The sequence below is a fragment of the Astyanax mexicanus genome, chromosome 1, assembly GCF_023375975.1.
Source record: "Astyanax mexicanus isolate ESR-SI-001 chromosome 1, AstMex3_surface, whole genome shotgun sequence".
Classification (NCBI taxonomy): domain Eukaryota; kingdom Metazoa; phylum Chordata; class Actinopteri; order Characiformes; family Acestrorhamphidae; genus Astyanax; species Astyanax mexicanus.
This window is the reverse complement of record NC_064408.1, coordinates 58,695,076-58,707,804: the sequence shown is the minus strand read 5'-3', so window position 1 is coordinate 58,707,804 and position 12,729 is coordinate 58,695,076. Positions and strand designations below refer to the sequence as shown.

The 12,729-nt window shown below is 37.6% G+C and overlaps 1 protein-coding gene across 1 annotated transcript; it reads right to left on the bottom strand.

Moving 5' to 3' along the window:
* Window positions 1-3,669: 3,669 nt before the first annotated feature.
* lbr (lamin B receptor) lies at window positions 3,670-11,892 on the bottom strand. Its single transcript, XM_007245411.4, has 14 exons — window positions 11,742-11,892; window positions 9,298-9,469; window positions 8,980-9,165; window positions 8,597-8,674; window positions 8,021-8,195; window positions 7,729-7,925; window positions 7,222-7,276; window positions 6,866-7,060; window positions 6,652-6,755; window positions 6,312-6,437; window positions 6,037-6,205; window positions 5,844-5,924; window positions 5,625-5,747; window positions 3,670-5,492 (listed from the first exon to the last, which is right to left on the bottom strand). The coding sequence occupies exons 2-14, from the start codon at window positions 9,460-9,462 to the stop codon at window positions 5,332-5,334; spliced, it is 1,815 nt and encodes a 604-aa protein (XP_007245473.3). The 5' UTR covers window positions 9,463-9,469; window positions 11,742-11,892; the 3' UTR covers window positions 3,670-5,331.
* Between the last annotated feature and the right edge of the window lie 837 nt (window positions 11,893-12,729).

Here is a 12,729-nt window from a genome sequence, read left to right as displayed (position 1 = left end):
TTAGAGAGTTGAATAAAGTTTGTTGTTAAAGTATGCCTGTGGTGATGAAACATTTGATTATATTTATTTTAAATAGGTTTAGAGTATAAAAATTATCAAGCATTTAAAACTGATTTTGGACTCAATCGGGAGCGCCCTCTGGTGTCTAACAAATTCAGAACACAATATTAGGTGGATATTCTTCTCTGTAGATTATCTGACTGTACACAGAATCAGCTCTGTGCTTCAGCTGGGTGGTAGCTATACACACATGCCTGCAGATGTTTGGCCACAGTGTAGACTTAACCTCAGAGTCAGTGCTGAATTTATTAGCCCTGGTCACAAGAGATCATTGCCCCTGAGCTGCTGCTCAGCAGACCTTAATTACACCCTGACTTCACTGTTTTGTTCATTATTGGATTTCTTAAAGGAACTCAGTGTGGCATTAAAATCATATCTGTATCTGCAGGCAACTGTCTGCAAAAATGATCAGCATCAGACACAATAGATTAGATTTAAATGTTTCTAATATAAACATTTTCTAACATAACATTTAAATATGTACATATTGTATCTCAGGAGAACAGAATGTGACCTGGCCTACACTAAACATCTATTTTACATATTTTACTGCATTTGTAACCCAAAAGAAATAGAATACAGACATGCTAAACCATGTGGATTTATTTAATTTTATAAATGTTTATGCATATTTTATTCTTAAATATGTACATGGAAGATATCATATCACATAACATATCATGTAACCCTGGCATGTTGTGTCTTTACAACTTACACTTACACGATTTTCATGTAAATATCTCAAAAAAATTAAAATTAAAGATTAAATAAAGTGTTCAGAGCTGTTTCTGAATGAAACTCCAGCCTGGTAGTCTTCAGCACAGAGTCTTGATTCACTCACACTCACTCACTCATCGTCAAACGGTTTCTACGTTAAGGGTCGCAGGGGAGCTGGAGCCTATCCCAGCAGACATCGGGTGGAGGCAGGATGAGTCTTGATTCATCAGTTTCATATTAGCAAAATTAGATTATCTGACACACTGAGTTTACAGTAGTTTGCAAGTCTTTTGCACACACAGTCCTGCTGCCCTGCCCTTTATATCAGCTCTCACAGTTAACACACATACATTTTATACAAGTGTAGACGCAAGCTACAGTAAATAAACATTATCTTATTTCTCCATTTTAACTTTTTTATAATAAAATAAGCCAATAGAAATGCTCCCAAATTACCTGGAATAAAATGTTTTCTTTTTACTTTACTGAAAGTTTTGGTTAAGAATGTGTAATAGCATAGAACATGCTAAAAAGTACTTTCAAGACGTGCATTGTGGTGCAGACCCTTTTCAGAAGGGGCTCTGTTGTGATTTTTTTTTGCTCACCAGCTCTTTTAAGCTTTAATTCTGTTTCTTTGTTTGAACATTGCACAAATTAGATGAAAGCTAAGTTTGCCATTCTGATTTCTCATTCTTTGCAGGGTTGCAGGGATGATAGCAGAAGCACACTGATGCCATTTATTAGAATAGTTTGCACCCAAAACCAAATTAATCAATTAAACAACATAAAACATGCAACCGTTTTTCCTAAAAGTATGTAACAAAGCGATTTGAATATGATGTTCTGAGGAAGGCCACCCAATCAAGTCCTCTATCAGGACACTATAAAACCATGGCATTCTCTAAATATAGGCGAAATCAGTTAAACGTGGCAGTTGAAATAGGATAAGTGTTTTTTTACCTCTTCATTACAGAACATGACTTTAAACACTGCTGGAGTGGCCTCATCACAACTGCTCAGCCATCCAATATTCACATTAGACAGCCTGCATTATTTATAGCTGTATTAGCATACCATAATAATCTGTTCATTCCCTGGAGAAATTCAGAAGCCAAGCTATACACAATTATTAACAAGAAAGACAGCAGATAATAGGATTAAGTGGTGAATGATGTGTCCGGATCGATGAGGAAATGACCTGTTAAATGTTTGGGTTCTGGAAGTGAGCTTGTGGTTGGCTGTTCAGTATTTCTTTCAAAACTGAAAAATGAAAACAGACAACGAGCTTTTATCCAATTTGGTTTCCAAATATATATATTTTTTACATGGTTCTGTTATTATTATTATTATTATTATTATTATTATTAATTATTCTAAGTAAAGCATTGCACACCACTCTAATGATGAGGAATCTGATCTCTTCAGTTACCTGTAGAGATCTGCTGTGTGTAGCTCTGACAGTGTAGGTGTGTCCATTTCTTTTTTCTCCTGGAATAACAAGGCAGCACATATAACCTTTGACTGTCCAATAGCCTGTCCTCAGTGTTAGGACCATGTTTAAGCTAAAGAGAGTTCAGTGTGATTCTCACTCTATTTAAAAATCAATCTCAGTGTTTAGATGCTTTAAGAAATGCAAGCCATGATAAGCTTGACTGGGTCCAGTTTCCCAAAAGCATCTTATCATTAAGAACATCTCAACATGAGACAGTGCTCAGTGTGAAGCGTGCTCGACCATCCAAGTATTATCTTACTGCTAAGAACCTTTTGGGGAACCCTGCCCTAAGCAGTTCATTCAGCTGTTTTATTTCAGTGACTTAATGAGAGCAGAGCAGAACACAGGGGGTTTAGAAGCAGAGCAGAATTAATGATAGTTATGAGTTGGTGTTTTTGTTTTATCAGATCAGAAAGTGTGAACCAACCTCTACAGTCCAAAAGCTATGTTAGTAGCCATCCCGCTGTTCTGAGGGTCACTGCAGTCAAGCCAGAGAGAACATAGAAAATGAACTTGGAGAGAGATAGGGATTCCTTTTGAAGTCTTGTACATGGACGTTACGGTAGGCTTGAGGATTTACACTTGCTACACTGAGGTGTAGTAGTGAGAAAACTACACTAAATTAGTTATTGTACCAAGTTCTAACACAATACAGTCAAACGTTCATAGAAATATTATTGAACATGTTACATTTTTTAATTATTATTTGAAGCAGACATACAGTCCTCATCCACATGCATGTGGTGTTGTTTTCTTAAGTATTTTATATGTGGATAAAGGCAAACAATATTTAAAAACCTTTGGCTAGATTACTGTCCACTGTACTGCTGCAATCAGCATACTTAGTTTATATTGTATTACCTTTATTGTTTAGACAAATAGTATCTGGAATTAAAAATACAGATTTTTTAAAGATTTCTTTTAGATTTTCACCCCAATATAGCTAGATCGATTGTCCCATCCATTTAGCTGCTAGTCAGCTGCTAAGCAGCCAGCATGCTCGGAGGAAAGTGCGGTGACTCAGTTCTGATAAAAGCTGATTATTAAAAGGCCAAATATAAATGAATGTGTTTAATTAATATATAACAATGTCTATTTTTTAAGAAAACAATTTAAAAAGGTTTCTAAAAAAAGTTTAGGTGTTAAATTGTCATTAACTGTTTAAATAACACTGTATTAGCACTCGACTTTCTGGAAGTCTTGTTTCTCTGATTGCCTCAGGGGTGGCTGTATATGTATTCATGTGCTATCTTGTGAGTGAAGTTGCTGAGTTGTGCAATTATACTACCTCAGTAACACCTGATCTTGTGATGATTCATGTAGTTGTGTTTATGAGGGGTGTTGGGGAGTGTAATCTTTTATAAGGACATTAATGGAAAACAAAACTGAAAAAACCAAGCTGGCTGCAAAATACTTAAAACCTTTATTTTTTTGCAAAACACTTTGTACAACATAAGGTTTGACCTTTAGGTCAGGAAATCTGAACTATTGTGACAGTTTGTAATTTCATATACCTCCATTACACTGGAAGACGCACCATTTTACGAGAAACGACTGTTTGAATTGCTGACCGAAAACAGACAATATTACAAGAACAAAATAAACAAATAAGGATAATGGAAACGTGCTCAACCATCGAGTAAAAAATTAAATAATTTGCAACATTAAATATCTAACAAAATGTTAACTAAACTTACTAAAATCCATAAAAGAAAAAAAATGAACAAAACATATGTACACGGCAGTGGAATAACATGGTATTTGCTAGTTTAATTTTTCCTGCTGGACTCTGATCTACAGTGGGCTTTTATTGGGAAAAACATTAATGATTAAAAATGAATTAAGCTGACAATCATTCGCTTTGCGTTAAGTACTGGGTAAAAATACCCATTCCTTAAAGAAACAGATTAGCAATCGAAAAGGTTGCAGGTTCCTGATTGATGACCCCATTTTCACAAAATAACAGTAAAATATTCAAAGCAAAATAAACTCATATGTGAGATTTTTTGTTTGTTTACAGAAATTAAAAAACAAAATCATCAATTTACATTTAGCATTTAATGTCAGTCATTCAGCTGTTTAATTTGCCAAGCACAACCCACACAAAGCTTGCACCTTGGCAAATTAAAGGGATGAAAATACCTTTTTTTTTTACTTCATTTAAAAAAATGCTATTTTAAAATGCACACTTCCTCATAAGACTGTTGCAACAATCATTTAATTACACAAAATAATTCGAAATGCATCAATTATGCACTTTAATAAAATATAGCCTCCATAAAGACTACCAAAAAGAGACCCAGTAGCTAAAATAGAAATATACAACCAGATATCTTTCATGTGAATTTTGAATAATATTTAACAAAATGATTCTCCCACAATGCATAAAAGGCTGTGGATCACCAAAATGATCAGCAATCTAACCTTTTCTTCAGGGTAGAAGAAACTGACAACAGACTTGAGGTAGCAAAGCCCAATCTTAAACTTTGGATAAAAGACCAAACCAAAAGCAAAAATAATCAAAAAATATTTACATACAAAATTTAAGACAAATCTTCTAATGAATTCTTCTCACAAAGCACTGGTCCTGAGAAAGAGCATAACTGCCATCTTACTATACAAATACACGGCATTTATATCCCATCATATATAATATACAAAAGCTTTTTTACCAAAACGGTAATGTTACAAAATAGTTCAAAATTAAGAAGCAAAGCAAAATGTAATACTTCAAATATGGAAGAAAAAAAACAAACACGGATGATCAATTGTTCGAGAAAAAAAAAAACCAAAAACAAAAGAAATATTATGTACATTAATATACATATCCAGGTGAGCGTCAACTGGGGCAACTTCAGAAATATATGATGAAGGGATTTAACACCTAACTTTTTTTTTTTTTTTTAAAGTTTAGTACATTTCTAGGACTCAAAATAGCTGCCAAGCTGATAGATGAAAACTAACTGTGCTGGCTTGTTTAGAAATTCACAGAATTGACCATATTTTTTTTTCTTATATTCTCTTCAGAAAATTTGGTGTGCCCCAAAAGTCCACTGCGACTCTCAGTAAATCCCGGGCAAGATACGGTAACGCACAACTTTGCAGTATTCCTCCCACGCTGAGCCGTACTTTTTCCGACACTGGTGTTCATCTCGGGCATCACGATGGACAAGGAGAACAACCAAGTAAATTAGGTAAAAATATGGAATCACATGACTGAAACCTGTGGGACCACAGAAAGTAGAAAAAGGAGTCAGAAAGCTTCACAAAATGAATGTGAAGAGGAGTGCTTCTGCAGTTCTTAGTGTACAGAGGCACAACAAGCTACTTCAGGCATGTAAATCCTAAGACTTACCACATGATAAGGACCAGGCCAGAGCCATAATGAGGTCGCCAAGGTAATTCGGATGACGGACAAAACCCCACAGACCAGAGACGATGAGATTCTTTCCAGTTGCAGTAGGAATCGTTTTTAGGTCTGAAATAAAAATAAATAAATAGTTTGTCAATAGACTCAAATCAAGAATAATAATAAAAAAAGAAGTTACAATGAAAGAGTGTGAAAAAGACATACAAGACAAGGCAGGATCTGATGGATTTCTTCTGAAGGCAAATTTTTGAGAGTTGGCTTGCCGGAAAATGTAGTAACCAACAACTGTGGAAATAATAAATCAAGAAAGTGATCAGAATTTATCCAATTAAATATATAAATTATGACAACAACAACATTTTATAAATTGATGTATAACTAAAGAAAATTTACTGACCATTCATTATTATGATGGCAACAATCCAGAACACAGACAGATCGCTGGTGTGGCTGACAAGGTAGTAGGCCTGACAAGTGAAGGTAAAAGGAACCCAGGCCAGATCTCCGAATGCTAGCATGAACCCAAAGCCATCATGCACTATATCCATCATGGTTAGAAGTTTCTCCTGAAATTTTTATAAATCCATTTAGCATTCAATATCTGAGTCTTTTCTTCAGTATTAATCTTAAGTGTTGCATTGCGTGCAACATGTCATGAGTCATTAATCATACCTCATGCCAAAGGCCATCTGCAACCCAAAGCAGCTGGAAGCCATTGACAAGGAGCATGGCTGGGGAGGGGGTATCCAGATTCTTGTGTTTCATCTCAGCAAGTAACATGGCAAAGTTGATCACAAGCTACAAAAGAATGATAACCATAATCATTATCACCATAATAATAAAATCATCATCATCATCAAGCAGCTTTCAAATGAGTTTCACTTTGACATGCAGATATGAATCAATTTGTAGATAAAGCTCATGAAATCAACAGAGGACACAATGGTGCAATCAGTTTAGTTTTAAGCAGCATAAAAAAAAAAAAGATTTAAACTAAGTGTTCTCTGCTTACCCAACCAATCAGGCCTGGACGCATCTCACAGAAGAATTTGATATCAAAGCTTTTGATTCGTGGGTTCAGCTCACGTCCCATGAAAAAATCGTAGACCACATGACCTGTTTTAAATAAATAAATAAATAAATGAAAACAAACAAAACCACACACACTAATTACACCCACTGACCCAATTGACAGTACTGCAGGTCTAAAATTCGCAAACCCAGACCTGAATTTCCAGCGGGGGCACGTTCATCTTCAGAAGCACAGCGGGAGCGGATAAACAGGTAGATGCTGAGAAGGATGGAGACGAGTAGAGCTGAGGTGTAGAACTGCAGAAAATGAGCATGGACGTAGCTAAGATCCACCTCGTAGTACACAGCACCACCAACTGCCAATGCACTGATGATCAGTGCAGAGAAGCCTGACAAATAGAAAATTAAAAGACCTCAGTACCCAGGAGTGTCAACTGACTGCAACTGCTAAGCTCTTATCTGCTATCAGCCACTTAAATAATTAAGTTGTGAATTAAGCAAATAGAAAATAAATCACTACAGAAGAATGGATTGTTGAAGTGAGACTCACCATTAATCCGGTATTTTAATGTTTTCCCATTCTTCAGAGGCATTCCCTCAACAACCTAGAGTGTGCGGGGAAGGAATAAAAAGGTTGCCTTTAATTTGAAATGAAGTAACAATTTCTCAACTTAGCAAGAGTTTTCTAAACTTTAATTCAGCAGCTAACTCAGAAGTACAACAAAAGTGAACTGAGTATTTGTTAACTCCCCAGCAGGTTTAAATGATTCTAAACAGAACTTCACAGGACCCATCAAAAGCTTTTTCATGTCAGTATTTCCCAAATATAAGCATAATCTTCAGCCAATTGAGGAAACAAATAATAGATAAAAACAGAACAAGAGACTGCAGAAAAACATTTCCAGCTCTGCTCTCAATTTGCACTACATTTCTGATGAGTAATCCAATTTACCCTGTCTGGCTGAAGCCAGCCTGTAATGCAAAATAAGAGGCAGTGGGTAGAGTGGTCATGTGCCTGGGCCCCAGGCCACAAAAGTCATGTGGTACTTGGAAATACCTTGCCGATAGGTAGCAGAGAAAGAACAGCCTGGAAGAGCAGCCAGAGGACCACAATGCCAAAAACCTGCCAGTCCCAAAGAGGCTCAAGCAGGGGAGGCGAGAGGGAAAAGTTAAGGAGACTAGCATCTGTCTGGGCACAGAGAATAAGCATGGCCAGAACCACCACAGGTAGAAACAGCAGCCAGAACACCACACCTGGAATGAAACAAGACAAGTGAACGCAAGACTAATGCATCTTCACAATAACTAGATCAGTTAATATCAAAAATGTTACAACAATTGTCTCTTACCAATCCTCCCTCCAAACTCCAGTTCTGTAGTCTTCCGGGTTTCCTGTGGTATGGCATGTGGCAAGATTTCCTCCACCTTCTTTACCAGCTCTACAGGTCGACCATCACTCTGGTCCTTCCTGCGGCGAAGGTTGTAGCGGCCACCTACTTGATTCTCTGATTCCTCCTCAGTTTTCTACAAGTAAATGGAGGCATAAGATATACAACACACATCAGTAAAACAATCTTATACAGCAGTAAATATTTAAACAATTCAAGCTTTCACCATCTTCACAAGCATCACATCTACAATCATTCTCTGAGACCCAGGGCATCTTAAACCAAATAATAAAATGTTATCTTTTGTAATCCTACTTTTTTTTATCTGAAATCAAACAGCAGGAAGTGTGCACACCTTGTGGTAGATAAAAAAAAAAGAATAAATCACAGCAAGAAATTTAAATGAAAGTTAATCATTCAGAGATACGCTCACGTGCACATCACACGACAACACAGACACAGGTAAATCATACTGTGAAAATTATCAAGTATTCAGTGACACAGTCATTACATTTTAGATATATAATGCATATTCACCTCATTGACTTTGTTAGCTGCATCATTTTCCTCTTTTGTTTCATGCTTATTGCTGCTATTGTTTTCAAGTGGTATGGCCTGAAACAATTGAGACAGTAAAGAAAAAGAAATCAAGGACACAAAATTATGTACTTTATAAATGTAAGTAAACTAACTATAATTTTTGACAAGTAATTGTTTATTGCTATTTTAACACTTGAGCAAAAATAAGTTGGTTTTTTTGGGGGTTTTTTTTAGACTTTGCAGGTATTCTAGGTGCCATTAACCCTGTCTGCAATTTGTTGAACAGCCTACATCATGAATACATTTTTTTCTCTCTGACAGACTTTCATAGAGGAAACTAAAAGCAGTACAGAGTAGTCAAACTGAGTGGGTGTTCTTACCACAGGAGTAAGGCGAACTTCTAGCACCTCTTTAAGTTTCTCCTTGCGCACCTCTGTGGTGCGGGATGAAGAGCGGCGGGAAGTCCTCGCTGGTGAACGAGAGCGACTTCTGCGAGTGCGGGCCGGTGAGCGAGAACGGGAGCGGGAACGAGAGCGGGCAAGACCTTGCTTAAATCCAGCTAGACTCTGTAAATACAACACAATGCTCAATGGTTAGCAAAAATGTAAAGTTGTGTTCTTACACTATACTAAAATCACATGTGAGCCAGGAGGAGCAGATAATTTAGTGTGTAGTGTGGGAGTTTAGAGGTTTTATACCTTAATGTCTGCATCCCTCAGCTCCAGCTCTGTGCCATCTTTGTAGATGACGGTGTAAAGAAGAGTCTTGGCATCAAAACTCAGAACCTTAACCTCGTAATAAAGGTTACTGCCAGGCCAGCGGCCCATCACAGTATCTCCAGCCTGAAACCTGACAGTCGGCATCTTTTACCTACAATTCAAGAGATAATGCATTAACAAAAGATTAAAAGTACACTCTTCCTGTAGGCAACTAAGCACCTTAAACACAAACCAAGAACTATAAAGTATATAAAAGGTTAATAAACTTAATTTGCATAAACAAACATTGATTTGCATTCTACAATCACTGAAAATGACCTCACAAAGTAAAACTATGGCAAACTGAATGCACATGGCATGATGACAATGAAGCTGTGATGTCAGCAGTGGCTGTCTCAGAAGTGCTGACATGCCTGTCCCCACTGGAATGAATTACTGCGAGTACTTTCAAACTGTAGCATCTGCACGAGTTCTTTTGTCAACCACTCAATAGCTTTTGTAAAAGGGATTCTGGGACTAGACAGTGGCTACTTCTAGTGTTATTTTTAAAATTTTTCCTGGACAATATGGCATCCACCTTAAACACAGTGCTTTCTAATACACAACATGGATATTGTGTTTTGAGTATCCTAAACTTAGTAATGCAACCTAAACCCATAACCACAAACATTTTAGATTTTAACACTAGAACAACAAATGTTACCTGACTCGGAAAAAGGTTTGAACACAAAACTCATTAAAAACAAAACCCACGAACATGCTAACCTCAAGAACAACAAAAACAGTTTCTGCCACCTTCAACATCATTTAATAAACCTTTGAATTTAACGCAGAAGCAAACGATGGAGACAGGTTACTGTAGGTAGCTAACACTAATCTAATCGTATTTAAACATATTCACTACATTCTTCACTGAACTGAGATACGTTAGCCAGCTAAACTAACATTTATCTTATTCAAATCAGAGATTTCACCTAGTGTTGGTGACTATAGTTAGATGGGGCGGGGCACTAATTACAGACACTATAGATTAGCGAAGTAGAAGCAAAAAAACAGAGAAAATCAGGCCAAAATATTATCTAAAGTTTTGATATAAACAGTACATGAAACATGACCCAGTTTGAAAGGAAAGAAATGAAAGCGAACATATAACCTAGTTAGCTAAAAACAAAAAAACTGAAGTAGCGTTAACTTAGTACCACAGCTGACATTGTACGTAAGTCTTGGCTATTTACATTTATTTTATTTTTTTATATATAAATTTAGCATGTTATGACAACTGCTGAAGTATCTGACTTGTAAAATAGGCCCATTGTGATGAATAAAAACGCACCGGGGAAAGATGCTGTTTCTTTAACAAATGGTTCAAGTGACAAACTGAATGGAGGGAAAACGTCATGTTTTCAAACGCGGCGAGTATCAGGCTACACATGGCATTTACAGTAACCCTACACTTACAACTTCTGTGCTACAGCTTAGCTAGTTTAACACACTGCAAAATTCACCAACGTGTTAAACATTTTAAACCTACAACAGACGAGCACGGAGCGCTAAATACAAGCCAAACAGTGGGACAATAGATAACGCCCGTAGGTTGGCTAGCCTGCGTTAGCCAGGGAAAGTTTAGAGTACCCGATAAGCAGATCATTTTAAAGAGATATGAATGAAGGGCCTGGACGTATTAAACTACAGGTCATAATGAGAACCATATGTAGATATGGCGTCACATAGTTTATCTAACCTAGCGAACCATGAAGCTGATAATCTAGACAGTTGTATGTATTTAGGTTAATAACGCAGTTAGCGGAGAAGAGGCGCGAGAAGCGGTTTCGGTTAGCCTGAAGCTAAACTAGTTACAAAACAATCCGCATTACTTATCTAATTAATTTAATAACAGCCACAACTCCAAATACAATAGACATAACAATATCATAGCTAACTAGCTAGCATACTACATACACCAACCGTAGTAAAACTAACGTTAGTTTACTATAGCGCTATATAAATATAAGCAAACGAATATAGGTAACCTGTCTATGCTAAGCTAAACTAAGCTAAGCTAAGTTTCCAGTGACAAGCCGGTTAGCAAAGCTAAAGCTAATCGAAACAGCAAACACCTCCAGATAAAGCGGGACTTTTACTGAAGAACTTTTAGACGCGTTCACCATAAATACGAGTGGTGCTTCGGATCTCAGGCAGACAGAATATTACACACATATATGACCAAGTGAACAGAAACAGCAGAAAACCTGCGCCTCTCACATTCAGCACATTAGAGAAGAGCTCGTCTGTAGAAGCGCTCAGAGGAACATCAGCTCGGTGCCTGACTGTGTCCGAGTACCGTTAACTCAACAAAGACAACTCAACACAAAACACATTAAACTCTCACACTATAAACACTACAAACAATCAGAACTTCTTACCTGGGTGCGGAAACACGGTTGTTTAATACGCAGCGCCCTCGCCTTCAGTTCATACAACTTATAAAAATATATATATTAAAAATAATACCGTCCCGGCGCAGCGCCCGTTCCTCCCTCTCTCACTCAGCAACCTACCAGAGTCTATGATGGCGCGAAGCTCAACGATTGGCTGCTGAGCTTCTGTTTTTGAACGGACGCGCTTTGTGATTGGACGACGGCGGATTTTAAATGGTCGCTGAGTGGCAGGAGCCAATCAGCGCAGCCAGAGCGAATGTGCCTTTACCTACAGCTCTGTCAGTCCACTCTTTACAAAATGGAGTCCATGCTTGCTCCACCGGGGCGAGGGCTGGATCCCCGCGGAGACTGACGGCAAGATAGAGAGAAACAGGGCCTGTAGCGGTCATATCCTCCCGCCAACAGAGCGAAAACACACCGAATTCACCTCAGAATCAGCCTGGTCTGGCTGTGTGGGCGGGATAGAGCGCTCAGTGTTTATGTGTGTATTTTAATGTGAGAATAAGTGTTTCTGAGCGGAGAGAGAACCGTGGGGTCTAGCGGAGGAGAAAGGGCTCACTTTAAGGACGTTATATGTCTGGTTAGATTAAGCTACGTGTTTTGGGGTAAATGTGCGTTTAAAAAGCTCTTAAATATATCAAAACCCACAGAAAGGTGATGCAAGAAATAGTTAAAGTTATATAGGTAAATGCAATGATTATATTTATAGCCAACATAGTTTTTGTGGCATATCCAATAAACAAATAGCGTAACCCTCTGTTTTATTGCTTATGCGGCTTGTCAGGTTCTGAAACCCTCATCTTATTTTTTTATCTTGGGCCACCCCCGACTGCATCCCTTCAATCCTGTCCATACACTACACGACTGTGAAAAGACTTTTTACAGACTGATGCCGACACCTAACGATTTTCAAGCGATTTCTCAGTTGCAGACACATTTCCAGAGTCGGGATAAAATCGCGAGAGTCTGGCTA